Source organism: Armigeres subalbatus, chromosome 3, assembly GCF_024139115.2.
Source record: "Armigeres subalbatus isolate Guangzhou_Male chromosome 3, GZ_Asu_2, whole genome shotgun sequence".
NCBI classification, from domain to species: Eukaryota; Metazoa; Arthropoda; class Insecta; order Diptera; family Culicidae; genus Armigeres; species Armigeres subalbatus.
In genome coordinates, this window is record NC_085141.1 from 320,586,046 (window position 1) to 320,610,134 (window position 24,089).

The window sequence follows — 24,089 nt, forward strand, 5'->3', positions numbered from 1 at the left end:
CCGGAGGAACTTCCGGAGAAATTTTCGGAGGAACTTCCGGAGGAATTCCCGGAGGAACTTCCGGAGGAACTTCCGGAGGAACTTCCGGAGGAATTCCCGGAGGAACTTCCGGAGGAATTCCCGGAGGAACTTCCGGAGGAATTCCCGGAGGAACTTCCGGAGGAACTTCCGGAGGAATTCCCGAAGGAACTTCCGGAGGAATTCCCGAAGGAACTTCCGGAGGAATTCCCGAAGGAACTTCCGGAGGAATTCCCGGAGGAACTTCCGGAGGAATTCCCGGAGGAACTTCCGGAGGAATTCCCGGAGGAACTTCCGGAGGAATTCCCGGAGGAACTTCCGGAGGAATTCCCGGAGGAACTTCCGGAGGAATTCCCGGAGGAACTTCCGGAGGAATTCGGAGGAACTTCCGGAGGAATTCGGAGGAACTTCCGGAGGAATTCCGGAGGAACTTCCGGAGGAATTCCTGGAGGAACTTCCGGAGGAATTCCCGGAGGAACTTCCGGAGGAATTCCCGGAGGAACCTCCGGAGGAACCTCCGGAGGAACTTCCGGAGGAACTTCCGGAGGAATTCCCGGAGGAACTTCCGGAGGAATTCCCGGAGGAACTTCCGGAGGAATTCCCGGAGGAACTTCCGGAGGAATTCACGGAGGAACTTCCGGAGGAATCCCGGAGGAACTTCCGGAGGAATCCCGGAGGAACTTCCGGAGGAATTCCCGGAGGAACTTCCGGAGGAATTCCCGGAGGAACTTCCGGAGGAACTTCCGGAGGAACTTCCGGAGGAACTTCCGGAGGAACTTCCGGAGGAACTTCCGGAGGAACTTCCGGAGGAACTTCCGGAGGAACTTCCGGAGGAACTTGCGGCGGAACTTGCGGAGGAACTTCCGGAGGAACTTCCGGAGGAACTTCCGGAGGAACTTCCGGAGGAACTTCCGGAGGAACTTCCGGAGGAACTTCCGGAGGAACTTCCGGAGGAACTTCCGGAGGAACTTTCGGAGGAACTTCCGGAGGAACTTCCGGAGGAACTTCCGGAGGAACTTCCGGAGGAACTTCCGGAGGAACTTCCGGAGGAACTTCCGGAGGAACTTCCGGAGGAACTTCCGGAGGAACTTCCGGAGGAACTTCCGGAGGAACGTGCGGAGGAACTTCCGGAGGAACTTCCGGAGGAACTTCCGGAGGAACTTCCGGAGGAACTTCCGGAGGAACTTCCGGAGGAACTTCCGGAGGAACTTCCGGAGGAACTTCCGGAGGAATTCCCGGAGGAACTTCCGGAGGAACTTCCGGAGGAATTCCCGGAGGAACTTCCGGAGGAATTCCTGGAGGAACTTCCGGAGGAATTCTGGAGGAACTTCCGGAGGAATTAGTGGAGGATCTTCCGGAGGAATTAGTGTAGGAACCTCCGCAGGAATTCCTGGAGGAAACTTCCGAATTATAGCCGCTAATGAAGCTGGATTTTTCTCGCAATCCATATGTTAAACCTGACTTCAGAAGTGGTGCGCTGTTTTCATTTGGTAATTATCCGAAATTAGATTTATCTTATAGATTGTGAGAAAAATCCACCTTCCCTGGCGGCTCATTCGGTTTTCTACTGAATTGATAATATTGTCAATTGACCCTTTCCGTCAAAAATTGTTATTCGCTCAATCGATTCTTCATTTTATTTAAGGCCAACCTTCCCAAAGAACAAAAAATCGAGTGCAGTGCTGTTTTTCAAGATTGGCCTTACATTTGCCCGATTTTAAACGAACATCGAGTGAATTTTTCATACCGGTTCACACGTTCTGCACTTTTTCGCTTTTTGTTTTCGATTTTTCCAATAGAGGCTTCAAAAAATATGGGTTCTTTGGGAAAGTAGACCTTAAATAAGCCAAATAATCAACTGAATTGATTATTCTTCTATGCGAGTGACAGCATCGGGTTTGCGCGGCCTGTTCAGCGGTTGTAAACAAGTTCAGTCTCGGCAGTGTCACATGAAAAAGCCTTATTTATCTGTCACTTTTTTTTGAAATCGTGGAAACACAACAATATTGCGCGCTCACGGAAATAATAACGCTTATGTTTGAAACTAGCCTAATTTCTGAAAATATCTCATTATTATTATTTTTTAAGATAAGTATGTTTGTATTTTTAAACATTAACCATTGCTTAAGCATCACTTCTCTACATACACCTGCATCTGTATCGAAATCAAAGTAGTATTCCACTTCAAAAGTGTGTGTCAAATGTACTGAAGGCTTTGGCTTTCCTAATCATGCAATGAATCTTTTAAAACCATATTGTACCTTGCAACAAAATGACAAGTTTCGTGATCATTTTCCAAGGCTCTCATAGATGTGAAAAATTTATCCGCATTGCAAATAACACGTGCTATCAAAGCATTCATCGCCACAATCCGTGGGGGATGCCGGATGCCGTGGTGCCGGCTGAATTTTCAAAAATATCAAAGCAGCTTTATTCTTGGAGATATCTCGCTTAACTTTTCAAAAGGACCTAAGTAACATTTTTTTATGAATAAATTTTAATAGCGCAATCAACAGAAAAACATGAAAGCTTTTGATTGCAGTACTCAAATTAATTCATGAAAAAAATCTTACCTTTTCCTTTTGAAAAGTTAAACGAGATATTTGTTTTTCTTAGGCGACTATCTGGTGCACATATATTTTTGCAATTAAAAATAAGCGGACGAGTACATTTTTTTATGAGCGGTACAATATTAAGTCTAACAAGCACAATCAGTTTTAGATGATGGGACATACTTTAGCTAAGGTACCCCGGGGCAAGTGGGACCTAAAAAAACGCTAGTTCAGCAAAATTTTTAACGCATACTTAGAAAACAGGGTATTTAAGAACATTAACCACGGATACATCATTAAATGCTTCCGTTGTTGAAGCGTAGAGGTGTTTGAAGCCATTTATTCAATTACAAAAATATTCGGTAGCGCTGGAAATAAATTTATCTTCAGGACCCACTTACCCCTTCAAACGGGGCAAGTGGGACCTATTCTGTTTTCTACTGTCGAACGAAACTATTTTGAGGAATGTAGATATACTGTTCATATTATTTCTGAGTATAAGTATTTTCAGATCATGGATAGAGATTGGTTGCATGTCGGACTTTATTTTTACAAGAAGAAAGGGATTATAATGTTAGCAGATATGAAAACAAGACAACAGCCGATTTACTGTTTATTTGGCTGCTGTCTTGTTTTCCATTAGCTTACTTTTGTACCCAATTTTAGGTGGTAAGGATAAGCAAATCTTCATTCACTTTTCGTATAAAGAAATATTTCTCTGTTTAGAACACAAATTATTATATAAATCACTACTTCAGAAGAAACGTTTTTATTCAGGCGATGCGCAGTGTTTTTAATTTGTAACAGAACAAAATTGCCAATTTATGTGTTACGCACTTTATTTATCTGAGAATGTGATGCTAAGTTTGAAAATAACAAAACATAACACAAATCCTGTTGACCCTACAATAGATTATTTGTATTGTAAACGGAAGAATATCGCATCATAGTTATAGCCATTGCTCTTCTTCATGCGGGAGATAATTTACAGAATGGAAAATACACATTAAATGTAAATTTTTGTAATTAACTGTACAATACTTTCTAACATCGAAATCAAACTGCTACTGATTCAGATCCATATGATATATGAATGACGAAGTTATTTCTCACTAGCCAACTATCTAGAAACTGTTAAAATAGCTTTTCGGAAATGCTGTTCAAATATGTCCTACTTGCCCCATGTATGTTAAATGAAAATGGCAGATTTTGGCTTTAATTAAAAATTTCAAATCGTTTCCGATGTCACACAATTATTTAATTACTCAAAACATTCACTTTCCACATGATAAATTTAGAAACGACTATTTAGTTTGAAATCCATTGAAATAAAATAAAAGTGATAGATTTTCTCGGTAGTTTAAAGTCATGATCAAGCAATAGCATTAGTATGGTGCCTTAAATGGTTTTGATTCCAAATATTTTTGTGTCGGGTGAATTCGTTTATAGTTCTGCTTCATCTTCCTAGAACATTGTTACCATCAAAAACGTTCATCGATTCATCTGCAGTCGTAGTACCCACTTACCCCGTATTTTCACTTGCCTTTTGCCTTTCTCGTACAACTAAGTTGTACCGAAAGGCTATCATTTCACTCCAAATTCGAACTTTTGATAGAAGTCCCGGAGACCCATAGTGTTATATACCATTCGACTCAGCTCGATGAGCTGAACAAATGTCTGTCTGTCCGTGTGTGCGTGTGTGTGTGTGTATGTGTGTGCGTGTGTGTGCACAAAATGCCATAAAAACATTAGCCAAATTTTCACATAGAAACTCTTAACTGATTCTCTTGCAACAAGTTGCATCCGACTGAGACTAAAACGCTGTTGATCACTATTGAATTTCATAATAATTGCAAATTGCAAAAATAGATAATATTAAAATAGTGATGAGACATAGTCACATAGAACAATAATGTGTTATGAAAAATGTCTTGCATCTATGAATATTTTATCCGTGGCTTCCCATTAAGAGTTTCATCGCACTATAAAGATGCTCGTGTTGCATGCATTTAGGCGTAAGTATGCTATTCGTTCAGTTTCATAGTATTATGAAATTGGCCGAAAGTCAAAATTCGAACATAGGAAATTCGAGAAACTTTTGGCAGCGCCATCTGTCGTCTAGTAGTGTAAATTTTCTATCATAACATTAGACGGTGTAACTGTTTTGCCTTTCTTGTACATCATCGAGGTGTAAGCGTAAAGGCTACATTTATTACCTTTTTGCGCGAGAAAGGCGCCATCACCGTTAGGTGGATTAATCTGGGTTTTTTTTTTCACATTCCCTTTAGGATTTCATCGCCTATATATGATTTCCTCATGGGTGAATCATCAATTGATACCGAAACTAGAATGAAAATAGCTTAAAATTCATGCGTCCACTACGTTTCTGGTTTGAATAAATACGCCAGCGTTTCACACATGCAACAACATTTATGGATGCCCATTTGTAACATTTGCTCGTCTTCATTCGTTTCGACTTCACAATTGATTTCATTAGACTTGAATTCAATGCGAACTACTAAACTTGATTTAACAGCCGTTACAATCATAATCGTATAGTCCTTCAAGTAGACCTGAACGAAGGACATCGCACAATATTTAGCTCGAACAACTATCCGGTGGTTATCGGTGTTGGTTCCTCGGTAAAATGGTATATACAAAAGCGATGAAACTATCATGAAGAAAACTGGAATCACGATACCAGCAGTGCGTGGATTCTAACAACGACTGCCTGAGCTAGAAGCTGAGTGGAATTGCATGACCAAAATCATTCAATCCAGAATATTTGACATTTTTCTAAAAGATCGGGACTGTCTCGGACGACGCTATGCCATTACGATGGATGACAAAATTATGAAAATCAAATCCTGGCGTAGAACGCGTGAACGCGCCATCATCCACCGTTGATCCCGCTAGTGAACGATGATTCTGCAGATCACCTCTTGAACTTGGGAACTCAGCATTTGAGTTCAGTTCTCAAATCGCCAATCGCCTACGCTGTAATCATATATTTGACGTAGATATTTCTCCTCATCCTGAAAGTCAGGGAAATTTATTCCTATCTGAAAGCTTGGGATTGGGATTGTGCTTCCAATCATATTTTATGCATGCACAGATAGAAAAATCCACTGAAATTTACGCTAAAAATAATGCACATTAATGGAACGTCATTATTAGCGTACATCTACACGAGATGTAGCCTAAAGGTATACAATATTTGACGTGAAACGTCAATATTGCATACAAGTTGTGAGCAATATTGTTAGAAAGAAGGTAAAATTCCGCATGTCAAGTTTTACGCGCTGTTTGTTTTTCATTATTTTTTTCTGTGTGATTTTAGCATGCATGTAAGATGTTTTATTTTCAATAACACAGCTCAACAAGATTTTGTCCCTAACACAAAATAATGTGTCCCTAGTAGATTTTTGCTCGCTGAATCCGAATCTGACTTCAGATTTGCTCTAACACGTCGAGATTTTAAGATATACCTCAACAAATGTCGTAAAATCAATGATTTTGGGCATTTTGAAACAGCCATCGTTAACCCTATAGAAAGAATCACTAGTCAATCAAGGTCCAAAATGGATCACAAACATATAATCTTTCGAAATGTGGTGCATTTTGAACAAGTTAAACATATTAAGTGTGATTTATCTGCAATTTTAGTTAGTGAAAGTTATTTAAAAATATGTTTTATGCAAGCCACCTTGTATACAAGCCTGGTTATTTTCTGTGAACGGTTTTGAGAGGAAAGTAACAAGAATTCAATATAATAGTTTGTCCAAGCAAAAAAATAATATGTTTTCATTGATGTAACTTCTATTGAATATAAATATGATATTGTATTTCCTCTGGCGCGATAAATATTCAATTATTGCACAAGTGATATGGTGTATTTAATTATTCAATTTATGTCAATTTATGCTCCTTTATTATGTTCATTCGAATAAAGCAAGTACGAGAACTGTACGCAGTTCTATATATTTTGATTATTCCTGCTATTTATGATCATTCCAATATTCCTATGATAGAAATTTGGGCGGAAAACTATCAATTAGCTAAATCAATCAACGAATCGATAAGTTGGTTTTCGATCGTTCTTGTGTATGATTGCATACAAGCTGAAGCGATGTTGACGGCTACGCAACAGAAACCGGAAAACGTCAACAACCTACTCGTGCGTTAGGGACTTTTTATTCGCGTTGAAAATGCTGCGTGGATGTTGCAATAAGGGGCCGTCCAGAAACCACGTGGTCATATATGGGGGAGGGGGGGGTTTGGAAAATGACCACGATAAGCCACATGGGGGGAGGGGGGGTGTTGCTCTCGAACCACGTGGTCTTTTTTTATACGAAAAGCTTTTGGTGAATAACAATAGCGGTGTAAAAATACAAATCATTAAACGCAAAGCGCATCTTAGGACCGAAGCCCACGTAGCGTAGGTGGGTATCGAAAATAACCGGTAACGCAGCGTCGCGACGATGCATATCTGCGTTATTTGACCATCTTAGCCTTAGCCTATTTCCATAAAAAAATAAACGAAAAAACAGGTTGTGATTCAGTCTCAATTTCCACAAAAAAAAAAAATTGGAAAGGAAAAATGGGGAAATATAAAAAAAATCCGCCGCGCCACGCCACCGCCGCAGATAGTTTTTGGCATTACGCCGCCGACACTTTTTTATTAGCGGATTGCAGCTACAATTTTAAAAAATGTTCATGTTTTTACAATAATCCAAGAAAAAACTTCAAAAGAATTTCCTGTGTATATTCAGGAAAAATCCAGTAAAGAAATTTCCTGGAAAAACCTTGACATTACTTCATACAATTCTGATAAAGTGCTGGCATTTCGAATGATTTTTGATATTCCGAAAAAAATTTCAACAATAGTAAATTAGCACTTGTAAAAGCAAACATTACAATAATGAAATAAGAATTTTCCATAAAGAAATCGAAATGTTCCATTAGAAAAACACAAAATTTTCATCAATAAATCAGTATTAGCAATAAACAATTACAAATTTTTTTTCACAAAATAAATATTAGAAGCAGAAGGAAGGTCGTGCGATATATGCCATCACAAATATTGCCCTCCGCTCGCTTTCAAATCGACTTCTATAAAAACATTCTTCATGCCTGCCGTATCCTAACGGGAACTATCAATTCTATACTTTCGCCTCTAATGCTATCATGAACATGTACGTCCAAGTTTGGAAGATGATATTAGCATTTCCATATCATTCAAAATAAATATATTTTTCTCCACATAATCTCTATATAATAAACATCAGTAGAGATTTCCTTCCTGACGATTTAACTCGCGAACGGGTTGACCGATTTGCAAGATTTTTTCCTAATCGATTCGTTTTGGGATCCGCAAGATTTGTATATACAAAAAGTTGGTGAATTTAACGGGGAAATGTAAAAAGTCATTAAAATACAATTTTGGGTCAGCTGTTAAGGAAAACAAAACAAACGCACGAAAATTGATCTAGAGTGCGGTGCTGCAAATAGTTCATTGTGACATTTGCAACACCTGGGCAATGCTGGGTTTCTTTCACATCAATAAAGAGCAATAAAAAATAAGAAAATAAGAAAGAAAAGCAATCAAATTGATAAAATTTTCCATGAACTTCAAACGCTTTTAAAGAAGGGGTAATCTATGGAAAAATGCTTAATTTTATTGCTTTTTTATATTCTTTAACCCTTTCCCACCCACGACTTTTTTCAAAGATTTCAATAGGAAGGAATCATCTTTGAGAAAAATGCTAGAACAAAAGTTATTTGGCATAGCCATAGTGGAAAACGAAAAAAAAAGTTTTTGATTGTAAATCAATAGTTAATTGATTGTTTTCAATAGTTTCACTATTTGTACTCAAAATTGATTATATTTCCAGTCTAATGGAACCATAAAGATGTGTCCAATATTCCTTTTTGTTGTTGAAACAATTCGATGAAGGTTAGAAGGTGCAAAATTTGATGGTGCACCACAGACACCATGGGCGGGAGAGGGTTAATAGCAAATTTCCTTTTTTTTCAATGCTCTCTATTGATTTTTTCGTTGAAAGGTTTTATTTTTTGGATTAAAAAAATATTTATTTTGTTGAAAATTTTGTAATTATTTTTTTCTAATATTGATTTATTTATGGAATGTTTGTATTTTTTCCGTGGAACATTTTGATTTCTTTATGGAAAATTCTTCTTTTATGTTTGCAATTTTTGGTTTTAAAAGTGTTAATTTATTTTTGTTTTGTGGAAAATTCCTAATTGTTTATGGAAATTTTGCATTATTTGTAGAAAATTTAATATTTTTTTATTGCTAATACCATGATTTCTTTATTGGAAATTTTCTAATTGTTATGGAATTAAAAAAAAAATTAGGCTGAGTTTTCATTTCAGTCGATATCGTATCTTAGAACATCGACTCATGGAAGGTCTATTGTAGCTTGTGAAAGTAATAAATGAAATCGCATCGGCTCATTGGACCTGCTTGGATGCTTAGCGATGCACGGATACATCGTTCAGGACTTGATTGATCGGGTCGTTTCAAAACCCCGTAATATCATGTCTTAGGACATTTTGTTTCTTGACATGATTTTTGATACTTTCTAGGATATGTACTTCAAAGCAGTTTGGCCTATGACAGCCGAAAAAAGTACGACTTTTTAGTTCTTTCTACGCTAGTTTTGGCAAGATCGAGTGGAAAACCCTAAATATGTACGTTAAATCCATGTAAAAAAATCGTCATAATATATCTTAAGAATTTCCAGTACCTTCAGAGCTACGGAATATCCCAAACACTCTTAGGAATATATAAGGATATTCAGTGATGAAATTCATAATTATTTTTAAAAATCACCAATAAAGAAATAAAAAAATAAAAAATATGGGGATATTTTGGAATATTTCTAAACCATTATAAATTTTTCTCGAAATTTTTGTAACATTTTCGCGAGTCCACATTTTTTTGTATCCTCCTGATGCATCGAAGGTGTGCGAGTTCTAGATATACTAATACCTGATACACATTACAACTTGATAACATAATCGAAATGTTCGAATTCATGAAAATTTATAATTTCCATGCTGGGTTTAGTTTGATTTTGAATCAGTTAAAATTGTCCATCTTCAAAATTGATCGGATTAACCATATGTTTAGTTATATAAGGTTTTTTTTAATGTTTCGATACTTGAAAAAACCACGTGGTCAAAGGGGGGGGGAGGGGGTCTGCCAAATGACCACGATAAACCACATGGGGGGAGGGGGGGTTTGAAAATCTTCAAAAATATGACCACGTGGTTTCTGGATGGCCCCTAATCCCAATGCAATTTATTTAAACTATGATCAGCTTATAACATTGAAAAAGGAAAAAGTTCAATAGTTTTATCAAGCTTTGTTATGTGCGCAAAGACGCAAAGTTATGCGCTATAAAAACAAACTTGGGCTCCGCTCCACTTGTGTGCTGTTCAACATGTTACAGTTACCCGAGCATATGGTTGGATGATCCGCCAATTCTGACCTCTGGTATTTCTCTAATTTAACAAAACAACGGCATGAATGAGAAAATTTACGATGAAGTTACAAAATGGTTAAGTTTCAACTTATTTTCCGAGTGCTGAAATGTATTTTATTAGTCAATGTGGCTTGAATGCTCTGGTAGGGGATCTAGAAGAGGATTTGAATACGTTCAAATTGCACTCCGGTCTTTTTCCTTGTTGATTAAAAGAAAGGAACTTTATGGATCATCATGTTCTCACTATATTCCAGCACAACACAATTGCAACATGTTAACAGATTACGTGTGGTTATTGGAAGTTGATCGATCGAAAAAAAAACAACCAGAAATCGAGCAGAATAACATTTTAGAAGGAGGACAAAATGTTGAACATAAAATGAAAAAACGTGGATATTTTATTAAAAGTCCAATGAAACATATATTTACGAACTGACTAGTATCTCTATACTTCATTTAACATTTTCTTATCCCAGTTCCTCTGGCCTCATGTTGTGGAATTTTTGGTAGCTTCGAACTGGTGGTGATGGCATTTGCATGCAAGTTTTTGAAACAAACTTGCATGGAATATTTTTAAATTAAATTCACTGAACTTAAATTCAAGTAAAACCGAATAGAAAACATTGTAACGTGCAAATCTGATGGAAATTCATTAGATCAGATGTGCTTTTACCGTTTCGGGTATTGATTGATATAAAATTATGTTAATATACTTCATGAAAGTCCTTCGAAAAATGCCAATTTCTTCAAATTAGCGGTATTAATTTAGCTATATCTCAAAATTTGGACGTGTTAGAGCATATCTGAGGGCAGATTCGGATTCAGCGAGCCTAAATCTACTGAAGACACATCAATTGGTTCTGAGGACCCGCAAAAGGTTAAATTTTGTTCCCCTGTGTAATCTAACCTCACCTGTCTCCGGTTATTCTTGCGACCGGGGCGAGATACGTAGGCATAGAAAAGCTTTCAATTAGTATCTGTAATGCTAATAGAACACTAAATTGATAAGCAGGCCAAGTTCCAGTTTGAATGTAGAACCAATGAAGAAGAAGAATTTCAAAGTTTCAAAGCACCCCCTAACGCAATTCTATTCAGCTTAGACATTGCCTTACCGAAGAACTTGGTGTGTCTGACGTTGTACTCTACATCTTCACACTATCAATCAGCCGGGAAAATAATTTTCGTTGATTGATTGTTGCAGTCTTTGTTAATCATACAGGTTTGAGGCAAGAAATATAATTGCCAGATGGACGATTGAAAGTGTTTGAAATTGATTCTAGAAACAGTTGATTAGTTGCCATTGGCTATTATGTGATGGAGTTACAAAAAAATCGCTTTCAAAATTTCCAGAAAGGTAATAATTTTGCATCCCTGCAGCAAACCCACATAGGTTTTCAGCTTACTGCTACTTTTTTGTTTCTCAAAACCTTTTTGCCACGAAAACATTATCCAACAGTTCAGACCTTCCTTGAACGAACCTACAGCTAAACGAGAACGAGGACGCCACCGTCCAGTCCGTTTCGTCGTGTCTCGCCGGACGACCAGCACGAAGACGGCGACGACGACGACGACGACGGCAGGTGCAATATTTTTTTATGATTTTGATTGAATTTAATTTTCGAGTGGTGCGTTTTTGGCTCAGCTTCGAAACTTCGTCGGTACGTCGCTTTTGGCACTGCATTGACTGGTTGGGTTGAGGTTGTGGTGTGGTCATAAAAGTGCCTTCTGCGCCCTCACTTCTTCGAACGGCGTTGGCAGCGCAGCGGCGGCGACGCAACGCGGCATGTTTAAAATGTCTCGAAGGGCTTTGCATTTCGTGTCGATAGGACTTTGATGGTGGTGTTTCGTGACAACAACAGAAACAAGAACGAAGAATTTTGTACGTTCGTTGGTGCGATTTTTCCATCAAAAGAGACATCATCGTGTACGCATTGCCGGCAGAGGCAGAGGAGGGTGGTTCGTAATGCATCGGGATGAAACATATGATCAAGCCTTTTCGTGCCTAACCTGGGAATCTACTGCAAGTACACATATTTTCAGACAGTTTATTATTATTTATGTCTATAATTTATTATTATAATTGAATTATTTAATTAATCAACGTATAACATGACAGTTGAATATTCATGAAATATGTACCAATTAATACTGATGAAATAAAAATAGAAAAAAATAATAATTTAGATTTTAAGAAGGCAGTAAATTATGATTAAAACCATGATGAATTTGAAACGAATCTGGCTAATTGGAAAAGTTGGTCCATCAAAATAAATCAGATGGTTCAACCTGTCAAATTTGGCAAATTTGTCATTGGACTGTTATAATGAATAGTTCCAGACGAATTAGACATGAACAGTGCATTCTGAACCATTCTCCCTTATGTCTTCGGGGGCTCTCCTGTGTTGTTCTGCTGCGTGGAAGATAAACACAAATAAATGCATGGTTTTTACGCTGCTCATCGGTGTTGTCGTCCTGCCTCCATCAAACAGATAAGCACAGTACCAACAAACAAAACACTGGCTGGCAGGAATTGTGGAAACCGAGCAGAGCGAGAACCTGCCCTGGGTTGTTGGAAATAAAAAACGATGAACTGTGGACATTTTATATTAGATGCCTTTCAAGAAATAAAGATTAATTCAATTTTTGTTACCACATCAGTAGTGGAAAATGATAACCCAATAGAAGAAACTTAGAAGATAATTCGCTCATGCAATTATCGATCAAATGTAATGTTTCATATAGTTAACATTCGATCAACTTCGTATCTTGTTTGAAATCGATAAACATCGAAAAATTATCCAGATGCCTAAACTTGTCTTCGGTATGTGATCCACTTGAACTCGGGCCACATGCACGGGAATGCATTCGTCCGGACGGATATGGATGTGCTTTGCGGCGGATCTCTGGCCAGGTGCAATTTTTTCCCCGGCTCGCACGATAGGTTCGGTCGGTAACGTCGAAAACCGAAAACAAGTTTCTGGCGGTTGGTTGCTGCTGATGGTCGGGTCGGTGTTATGCACGCTTAGAGGGGTTTCTGATTTAGTCCAAATACCGACCGACCGACCGACCGATCAACTGACTGGTCGGGGCCGCGTGGCGGTTTCATGATTTGCGTTTTGCTTTACTTCAGTTTTATTTTTTTTTTCCAGGACCTGACTGTCGTTTGTTGCTGAATAGGTTTGAAAAGTGCTCGGTCAGCATTATCGGGCTGCACAAGTGGATTGAATAATTGCTCAGGTGGAATTTTTCCGGCGATGCTCGAGTGGTATAAATATTTACGCTTGGAATGGAGAAGTTTTCATACTTTGATTGAAGATTGAGAATAGAAGAGAAGCCTTTCATAGAGGTTATGTTAAGGATATTTCGTTGGTTGGAATTTTTGTTTATTGGATTTGCAGAACTAGTTTACGAAAAATATTTGGAAGGTATTGCATCCATATAGCCACCTGCCGGAATGTTTTGAAATAAAACGCATTTATGCGTCTCAGTTTTTATTAGTTTTCGTAACGAAATCTATGTACAAATTATGGTTTTTTAATAATCGATCATCAAAAATACCTTTCCATTTTATTTTAAATTTGTCTTCCGAAAAAATGTTTACGTCCACTCGTCGATTCCAATAATCGATGTTCCTCTTCTTCTTCTTATTGTCATTACATCCCCCACTGGGACAATGCCGCCTCGCAGCTTAGTGTTCATTCAGCACTTCCACAGTTATTAGCTGCGAGGTTTCTAAGCCAAGTTACCAATTTTTCACTCGTATATCATGAGGCTGATACGATGATACTTTTATGCCCAGGGAAGTCGAAACAATTTCCAATCCGAAAATTGCTTGGACCGGCATCGGGAATCGAACCCAGCCACCCTCAGCATGGTCTTGCTTTGTAGGCACGTCTTACCGCTAGGCTGAGTAGGGCCCATAATCGATGTTTTGCTGTCAAATAAATCTGTTGGTTAGGGTGGCTCAAAAAACACCTTTTCAAATTTTTTGATGGGCCGCCCTCTTATTCGGTTCTATTTGATGCCCTGATGCTGTGGACAAAATTTCAGCCAAATCGGTCAACGTTTGAGCGGTGCTAAAGTCGTTGGAAGTTTATGTGGAAAAATGTATGCAGAAATATCCAAAAACAGTGATTTGCAGTTAGACGGTACAATTTACAATCAAGAACCATGATACTCATTCAGTTCTTGTAGAATTAAATACAGAATGTTATGCTGAAAACCGCGAGAAGATTAGAGTTTTTTAGGCAAAGATATTAGTATTTTACTGGAGTGTTGTAGGGGTGAATTTATTTCTTTTCAATGGTAAAAGAAACGAAATTTGCTCAAACCCCACTTCAGAGAAATGCTAATAACTTAGCCGGGCAAACTCTAATCTTCTCGCGGTTTTCTGCATAGCATTCTGTATTAAATTCTTCAAGATCTGAGTGAGTATCATAGTTCTTCATCGTAAGTTGTGCCGTCCAACTGCAATTCACTGTTTTGGGATATTTCTGCATACATTTTTGCATATAAACTTCCAACGAGTTTAGCACTGCCCAAACGTTGACCGATTTGGCTGAAATTTTGTCCAGAGCATCAGGGCATCAAATAGAACCGAATAAGAGGGCGGCCCATCAAAAAATTGAAAAAAGTTTTTCCCATACTAATTTGAGCCACCCTACTGTTGGTGTTTGTACACGATTTTAACAAGTAGGTACACCAAATATGCAGCTTATGCGGTATATATGCACCGTGTTAAATCAAAATGGTACAAAGTCATATACCTAGTATTGTTTTGAATATGTTTTGTGTCTATTGTGGAACAAAGAATAACAGATAAACACAGGTAACCTATAATCAACAGGCTTGTTTTGAATGTGTTTTGTGCCCATTGTTCCCTAACTCAACGATATTCAAAGTCCCTTGAATCTGGCACACTGCGTTCGCTCCGTACAGTCGATACCTCCCTTACTCGATACTCTGTAAGTCGAAGCAATTTTCCAATTAATTTTCACCTCACCAACTCGATTACTTAGATTGCGATTAGTAAAAAGTGAGTAATGAGAAGCGAGTACTGATAAATTGAAAGTGAGGAGTTAGATTTGAGAGATTTGAAGTGAGAAGTGCAATGTGAGTAGTGAGAAGTAAGAAGTAGGAATTGAGAAGAATTGAAAAATTAAAAGCAAGAAGTGAGAAGTGAGAAGTAAAAAGTGAAAAGTGAAAAGTGAGAAATGAGAAGTGAGAACCGAGGAGTTTAAAGTGAGAAATGAGAAGAGAGAAGTGAGAAATGAGAAGTAAGAAGTGAGGAGAGAGAAGTGAGAAATAAGAAATGTGATATGACTTGTGAGAAGCGATATGTGAAAATTGGAAATTGTAAAATTCACGCTTATCCCTTCCCACTTATTCTTCCTCCTTTTTTCTGTTTCTTTTTCCTTTACCTTTTTTCTTCTTCCTTTTACCTTTTTCCTTCTACTTTTCTCCTTTTCCTTTTTCTTTTGCTCTTTCCCACATTACATCTAATGCCTTCCCTCTTTCCTTTGATCGCTCACTTCTCCACATCTTGCTTCTCACTTCCCAATTATTATCCATATTCTCTTGCTTTATACTGCAGAGAGCATGTGTCATATTTGAATCGAACTTATTGTTGTTTTGGTTACGCGTGTAGATCGAAAGGCCTTACTCCAGGGATTTCTCGGATGACAAATACTGTCTACAATATCTTATTTATTTATTCATTTTCCGGATACCATAATTAGAACAACTTGCAGATCTTTGTTCACGACCGTAGAATTGAAGCTATTTAATCCAGAAAGTAGTCGACTAACCGACCTCATGCATAATAATAACCCATTCGGCAGAAAGCCATTTGGCCGAATACCGCTAGGCCGAATCCAATCTGGCCGAATGTCATTTGGCCAAACGGGTCATCCGGCCGAATAGGACATTTTTAACGAATAGGACATTTGGCCGAATATGTCATTTGGCCGAATATGTCATTTGACCGAATATGTCATTTGGCCGAAAAGGACATTTGGCCGAAAACGTTATTTGGTCGAAAAGGACATTTGGCCGAATAGGACATTAGGCCGATTAGAAAATATGGCCGAATTATAATTTGACCGAATAGGACATTTGATCGAAGAGGATATTTGACTGAATAGGACATTTGGTTGAAAAGGACATTTGACCGAACATGTCATTTGGCCGAGAGGACATTTGGCCGAAAAGGTCATTTGAAAAGTGAGAAATAAGAAGTGAATTCTTACCTCTCACTGTGAAAAGTGAGTAGAACGAAGTGAGCAGTGAGACTGAAACTTTTTCCAAAGCACAGTGAGAAATGAGAAGTGCACTGTGGGAAAATAGAACTCTCACTACTCACTTCTCATTTTTTTTATTATAGTCTCTTCAAAATGTTATTCGAGTCTGTCAAGAGTTTGCAGAAATTATTGACACTGCTTAAATTACTACATTGTATGACATCGTTCGTTTTCTCCTTAAGAGCTATTGCAGCAATTTCATCTTCATCAAGGTGATTCCATCTTCTTCTTCATGGTTTCACTTTGGGGTCATATCGCGTCTATCAGCGATATTTCTTTAAAGAACTCCAGTACTCTTTTTGCTTGACAGTTGTCGTCGGCTAATGCTTCCCTCTTGTTTGGTTGGAGTCCGGTTTTCGTTCTTGCGTCATCGTATCCAGGGCACTAAACGATGTTGTGTTTAATGGTGAGTGCAAGGTTTTTCAGTAAGTATGCATGTGTTAGCCGGGTGTGGCCTATTCGTAGTCTGCTGAGTATGACATCTTCTTTGCGATTTCCTGTTAGCGCCTCTTTGAATGGTTTGGTAGTGTTTTTTATCTCTCTAAGTTTGTTGTGGGGTGTTGAATTCCATTCGGATTCCCATTTTTTAGCCATACTATTTTTAATGATGGTTTTTATTTCGCGGTGATCAACTGTTTTCCGCGTAATTGTGCTCATCTCTAGCGCACTCTTTGCTTCTTTGTCCGCTTTCTCATTTCCTGGGATGCCTATGTGACTAGGGACCCACATGAATGTTACCGATGTACCTTTCTTCGCTATGTTGGTGTACAGATGAACTATCTCGTCTTTCAAGCTGGTTCTGGTTTTCTTCTTTTCTAGTGATGTGACCAAGATGAATACACGACTAGGTGTTCCAATCTGCCAAATTCACGATTCAGCCATCTTGGATTTTAGTATGGGAAAGCCAGCCGGTTTGTTTTGTTTTGCAATGAGAATGAATTTTTCACCCCCGCCTTCTTCTCTTCCACAAACTTGACAGTTTGGAGCACCTAGGACTGTATTCGTCTTGGATGTGACAACACTTAAAGAATCGATGCAAATAATATAAGCGCTTACTCTTTCCTGTTTTGAAACCCAGTTTAGGGCCTTTAATATTGCCAGGCTCTCCACACTATAAATACTTAGTAGACTATGAGTTTGCTTACGTATTATTCCTTCGTCGGTTACTATGCTGTATCCCGTTTTAGAGTCGTTTTTTGATCCGTCCGTATATATCAGCTTGCAGAACTTATGTTTGGTGTGGATTCTTTCAGCAAACAATTTTTTAAAGTTCATTTTGTTTTTTTTTTCGTTTCTACGACACCATTGTTTTGTCTATAAAAATGTCCTTTCTAATCCATGGCGGATTGCGGAGACGAGCCAGCCTCGGGCTGAAAGACTCCCTAATAAAGACACAAAAAAAATACATGGCGGAGTTTTTGATATACATATTCAGGGATTTGCTTGATGGGAGAGAAATTCCAATATTTTCGATAATATTCTTGCTTTTTGCTTTGATATTGTTTGGCTCTGATGTTGGGCCTTGGGCCCACAATTCTTCTGACCTTTTGTTATTTTCTTCGTCGGTTTCACTATTTGTTAAAACATGTTCATTGTTTGTTTGCTTTATTGCGAAGGTAGTTAGTCTTTGACTGAAGAAACTTCTAAGACTTGGTATACCCTATTCGGCTTTTAGGCTTTCTATTGGGCTGGTTTGAAAATCTCCTGTTATTATTCGTAGTCCTTGGTTATGTATGCTTTCTAGCTGCTTCATTGTAGATTCACAGGTTGAGGAGATGATTGGCATTTCCTCTAGTACAGTTGATTTGTATATTTTTGTTAAGGTTTGCCGGTCTCCGCCCCATTGTTTGGTGGTTATGCAACGTAAAAACTGTATTCTTTGCTTGCATGCTGCCTTTATTTCTTCGATGTGCATTTTGAATGTTAGGTGTTGGTCTAGTGTTACTCCAAGACATTTATGACTGAGCTTGTACGGTATTATGTCGTTGTTTAGTTTAAGGTTTACGTTGGCTTGTTTTTTGATCTCACTTTTTTGAATACTACGGTTGCATATTTTTCGGCTGAGATCTTGAATCCACACACTTAAAAATATTCATGTAAATTTATGGCTTTTTTGATGCACATAAAAGGAGCGGCATCCATAGCATAAATTTATGTCTGGTTTTAATATTACATGAGGCCAAGATTTCAAAAAAAAATACATGTCATGATGTAAAAATAAGCCATGCTTGCTTTTACATCATGACATGTAAATACTTGTTTCGGGATTTGATTGTTATTGTGTAAACCGGGCAAAGGATTGTTTATTATTTTATTCATTTTCTTCACATTTTGCTTCAAAATAATATTTACATACCTTGAATTACTCATAATGTTGTCTAATTACAACATAATCATGTTTAGTTGCACCAAAGTTGCTTTCCTATGGAAAATATTCACCCGTCTACAATCAATGATGATGGGCATTGTCAAATTCATTAGCTTCCAGTCGCACATTTTTGTTCTTGTGTCACACACTGTTTATATTAGGCTACTTTCCTCACAATTTATTGAGCAACAAATCAATTTTGCATCCATCATTGACACATTGATTGATTCATTAACACACTCACCGTCCAGCCGTGGCTCAGGCACACCATACCTTCTTACGAAACGAAGTATTTATTTTTCATTGCTAGCGAATGTTTGGTATAGATAAAATGGCACTTTAACCTTATTAAACTAATCACACCATTTCATCATTCACATAAACAAAAGTACCAATCTTCTAATCTAATTCAACCGCACCACAGTCCGTTTTGAAAATGAAAAACTAAAACTGACGCGCACCATCGAGAACATTAAAATTTAGACTGATTGATCTGCATGACGCTTTTACCATCATGTCTGCATTTCGCACATCATGTAACTTTACGTCTATAGAAACAAGAAGTTAAATGGTCTATTAGCCAAGGCCATATTGATAAATGAATTTTGCAAATGCATTAAGCGGGACGTAAATTCCAGCCATATATTCGTTTATGTCATCAAACATTTACAAGCTGAAGTAAATACGTCACATGTAAGATTCATTATTTTTTGGTGTGCAGTGTGGGTTTCCCAAGCTTCATTTTTTTTTTCAAAGCAAGTTGCAGGTTTTTAGCTAATTTCTTCTGGTTGCTGTCGCTGGAGATCAAAACTACATCATCTGCATAAAGTAAGACTTGGACGTTTGGTGGTAGGTCTGAGCATATGGTGTCTATGGCTATCAAGGGTCACGCTTATAACTGATTCTTGACACAAACCATTTTCCATTAGCGTGTCGCGGGAGTATGTTCTGTTTACCTTAACTTTGAAGCTCCTTGTCATCAGCATTTGTTGAAGATATTTGATGAGGTTTCCTCCTATTTTCCATTCGCTTACTCTGTTCAGAACTTATCTGCGCCAGGTTGTGTCGTAAGCTTTTTTAATGTCCAGAAAAACCGCTTGTGTTAGCCGCTTTTTATGAATTGCTTTTCTCACGATGTTGTCAAAATGGCCCAGATAAGCGGCATACTAGAGTTGATTGATTTTTTGCCTTTCTCGTATACTAACTATACGGTAAAGGCTATATGATCGCTCCAAAAACAAACTTTTTATAGAAGCCCCGGAGACCCATAGTATTATATACCGATCGACTCAGCTCGACGAATTGAGGTGATGTCTGTGTATGTGTGTGTGTGTGTGTGTGTGTGTGTGTGTGTGTGTGTGTGTGTGTGTGTGTGTGTGTGTGTGTGTGTGTGTGTGTGTGTGTGTGTGTGTGTGTGTGTGTGTGTGTGTGTGTGTGTGTGCGCGTCTGTGCGCACCCACCCAAAAAAAATGTCACTCATTTTTCAGGTACTTATCCTTAACCGATTTACTCGCAACAAGTTGCATTCGACGCAGGACACTCTGCCATTGTTTCCTATTGAAAATTGGTCAGATCGGACTATGGGCTCAGAAGTTATGGCCAAAATACTATTTTTATAATGCACGAGAAAGGCACCATTACCGCTAGGTGGATAATTCAGGGTTTTCTTCTAAGATGAACATTAGCCTATTGTTGATCATTCTTTTCATGATCTTTCCAAGACAACTGTTTAGGTAAATGGGTCTGTAGTTTCCAGGGTGTTTTATTTTCCCTTTTCCTTTGTAAATAGGTACTACGAATGATTTGGTCCAACTAACTGGATACATGGATTCATTCCACAACCAGTTGTATGTTTTCTGCAAGAGGTTCTAGTGTATGTTGTCTGGACCAGGAGGTTACCCTTTGAATCCTTCCATTGCCTCTGCTAGGTCGTTTTTTGGAGAATGGTGCGTTGTACTCTGCTGTATCCTCATTTCTTGTTTCGAGATGTGTTTGCTCGATCCTGTTCTTCAATGGTATAAAGTTTTGATTGTACTCTTTATCGCTTGATATTTTTCCAAGGTGTTTTGGATTTCCTTCGTAAAATATCTTGGAGAATTATTCAGATAATCTTTTAAAATTTATTCGAAAATTCAATAGATTTTAATTTGGTAATCTCCGGAAATTTTGTTTGGGACTTGCTTTGGGACTTTGCTTCTACTGGAGATATATTCGGAAAATGCTTCGGATTATTTTAATTATTAAAAAAACACATTAAGGAATTGTTATGATTTGCACGAATTCCAAAAAAATCCCCAATATCCGTCCTACAAATTTTTTTTTGGAGATTCCTTCGAAAATTCCTTTACGAATTTCTTTGGAAATTATTTCGAGAATTCCTAGTGGAGATTATTTACCGAATTGGAAATTCTTCTAGTAGCTTCTCTGGAGATTCCTTTACACATTTCTAGAGAGTTTTACAAGCATCTCTTCTACATTTTCTTTTTAATCTTCGGAAATTTGTTTAAAATTTCTATTGTTATTAATTCAGTAATTGATCTTGGAATCCTTCTAAGGAATTCTTTGAAAATTCTTCTAGGAATTCGTTCGAGAATACCTTTAGACATTTCTTTGAAAATTCCTTTAGAAATTCCTTTGGAAAATCCATTCGGAATTCTATCGAAAATTCCTTTAGCAAAAATCCTTCACAAATTCCTTATTTTTTTTCCTCGCAAATCCCTTCATGTTCTCCTGCGGGAATTCCTTGAAGAATCCTTTCGGAAATTCCTCCTGAATCACTTTAAGAAATTCCTCCAGGAATTCTTCCGGGACTCATCTTGGAAATTCCCCCAGGAATAATTTAGAAAACTACGCTTATAATTCCTATGGATACGCCTTGAATGATTCTTTTGGAAAACCATCCGAAAATTTCTTTGAAAATTGATCCAGAAATTTCTCCGGAAGTTTTTCTAGAAACTCCCTTAAAATTCTTTTTTTTTTGGTACATTCCTGTAGAATTTCCGAAGGAACTCTCAAAAGAGTTTACAAAGCAATTTCTAATTGATTTCCCTAATAAATTCATAGCTTTCTTTAGGAATAGCTTTAGGAATTATCCAGAATTCTATTGAAGCTGGTAAAACATTTTTCTGTCCATAGATCGGAGCTATGGTCCATACGTGTTCAATTTTAAAATTGTTTGATTTTTTCCATGTTTGAATTTTGATTGTGTCAGAAATTCTCGGATATTTCCATGATTTTTACAGGCTTTTCCAGGTAGTAGAATGATTATGTTGATAAGGAATTTTCCATGGCAACCCGTGCAAATTAGAATGAATTTCTTATTTCCTACAATTTCCATTGAAATCCAAAAAAATCCTCATTTTGAAAAATCTCCCGTGGAATATTTCTGGTGAAAATTCAAGCGAGTTTCCAGTTAAAACTCCTCAGAATATCCCGCGGTTATTCCTAAAAATGTTCAGTGTAAATTTTACAAAACACTCAACAGAAACTTTCCGAGAATTTTCCAAACAATTTCCTGTAAAAAATTTGGAACAATTTCTCGTGAAATTTTTTTAATAGTTTCTCATGTAAATTTCGAACAATTTTCCTTGGGAATTACAAAAACCTTCAAAGTAATTCCTGTGAAAATTTCGAAAATAATATCCAATAATGAATATTTTGGAAGAATTTAAAGAATTTTCTGGAAAAGACGCTCCCATTCATGTAACAAAAATATTCCCAAAAAATAAAAAAAACGCCACGCCGATTCACGCCGCCGCCGGTTAAAATGGCATTCGGCCGAAAACGCCGCCGCCGCCGACCAAAATTCTGACAAACGCCGCCGCCGATTTTCGGACCGGCGCACACCTCTACTTGGAATACGCTTGCTGGCAATTTTGACGGTGTCGACATAATTAGTGGAATATGGTCACTTGCGACACCGTGTGAATCCTCATAGACGGTAAGTTCCAATATTCCCGCTAGTTGATTAGTGCAGAGGCAAATGTCGATGCAAGATCCGATTCCTATGCCGCTGTTTATGTAGGTTTTCTCACCGTTGTTCAGGACTACCAGGTTCTTTTCGTTTATTATTGATTTTATTGTTGTACCTCTAGCGCTGATATTTTCCGATCCCCATAAGAGATGGTGGGCATTTATGTCACCTACCACTACCAGGAAGAAAGGTTCAGGAATTCGTTTTTTTTTTTCGTTTTTTACTGCGATTATTACACCGTCTGCTGCTCTTGCTCCATTTGTTCTTGGACGATGGTATGTTGAATATTCTTTGATTGCTGATTGGTAGTTTCTACATATTGTACATATTCACATGTGAGTTTTCACAACATTGTAAATTAACCCTTAAAGGCGCAAGGCGATTTTTTTAGAAATCGTCAGAAATATTTTTACCGAAAATAACCATGGAAATCATGAACAATAAACGTATTTTCGGTTTGTTGTTTTAAAACAACATTGCGCATTTAAGGGTTAACGTCCAAGTCGGGTGGTTTAATCCCCGGAAATAGGCAATTAACTTTGATTGAACTGAACTTGAGTTGCGTGCTCTTGCCTACGCAATGCGGTCGGGTCTGAGCTTGACGACCGACTGGCAAATAGCTTACACAACCTTACAACAACCTGGCAAATAGCTTACACAACCATCAGTACAGCTGCTGATGAAGAATGTGTATAGCCGCCAGACACTCTAAATACCCACGCGCCTCTAATGTGAAAGTGTATTATACACATGTGGAAGTGTTGGCTTGAGAAATGGATTGCGAGTGATTTGACTATGCGTCCAATTTGGGAGTCTCGAGCTCGTTCAGTAGCTGCTAGGTTGCGAAGGCCAATGGAGGTCCTTCGTAGCTTGGTTGGTTAAAGCACCAGTCTAGCGTACTGTAGGGTCATGGGTTCGAGTCCCATCGAAGGGAAGTGGTTACCTCCAATACACGCTTAAAAAAAGGTTTTAGTTATACTGTCGTTCAGTAAAACGCCTCAGACTGTCAAATAACTAACACAAAAGCATGTACAGGACATGTACGTGGGTAGTGTTGCCATCAAGTTTATATACTATAAAATTATTTCCCCTTCCCCTCCCCATTCATCCAAATTGTTCTTGAGTCCAGTACCTGCGATCTACAGCCACGGCACTAGCTTTTTTCGCCATTATAAGCTTGAATGTGTATTAAACCATATCCATAACATACTCCAGAAGCCCAGGAGATATGGTATGATGGTTTGGGATATCCCGGGTCATCCAAACCGTCCTTGAGTTCAAAACTTGCGATCTACAACCACCACTCTAGCTTTTTTGTCGTTTCAAGCTTGGATATGCATTCAACCATATCCATAATATATTTGTGAA

The 24,089-nt window shown here is 38.0% G+C and overlaps 1 protein-coding gene across 1 annotated transcript; it reads right to left on the reverse strand.

The window, feature by feature from the left end:
- Positions 1–745: 745 nt before the first annotated feature.
- Positions 746–1,330, reverse strand: LOC134228004 (secreted protein C-like; the record flags this gene model as incomplete). The annotated part of the gene is made up of 1 exon (XM_062709759.1): positions 746–1,330. A coding segment is annotated over one exon (585 nt), but the record flags the coding sequence as incomplete, so codon positions are not given.
- Between the last annotated feature and the right edge of the window lie 22,759 nt (positions 1,331–24,089).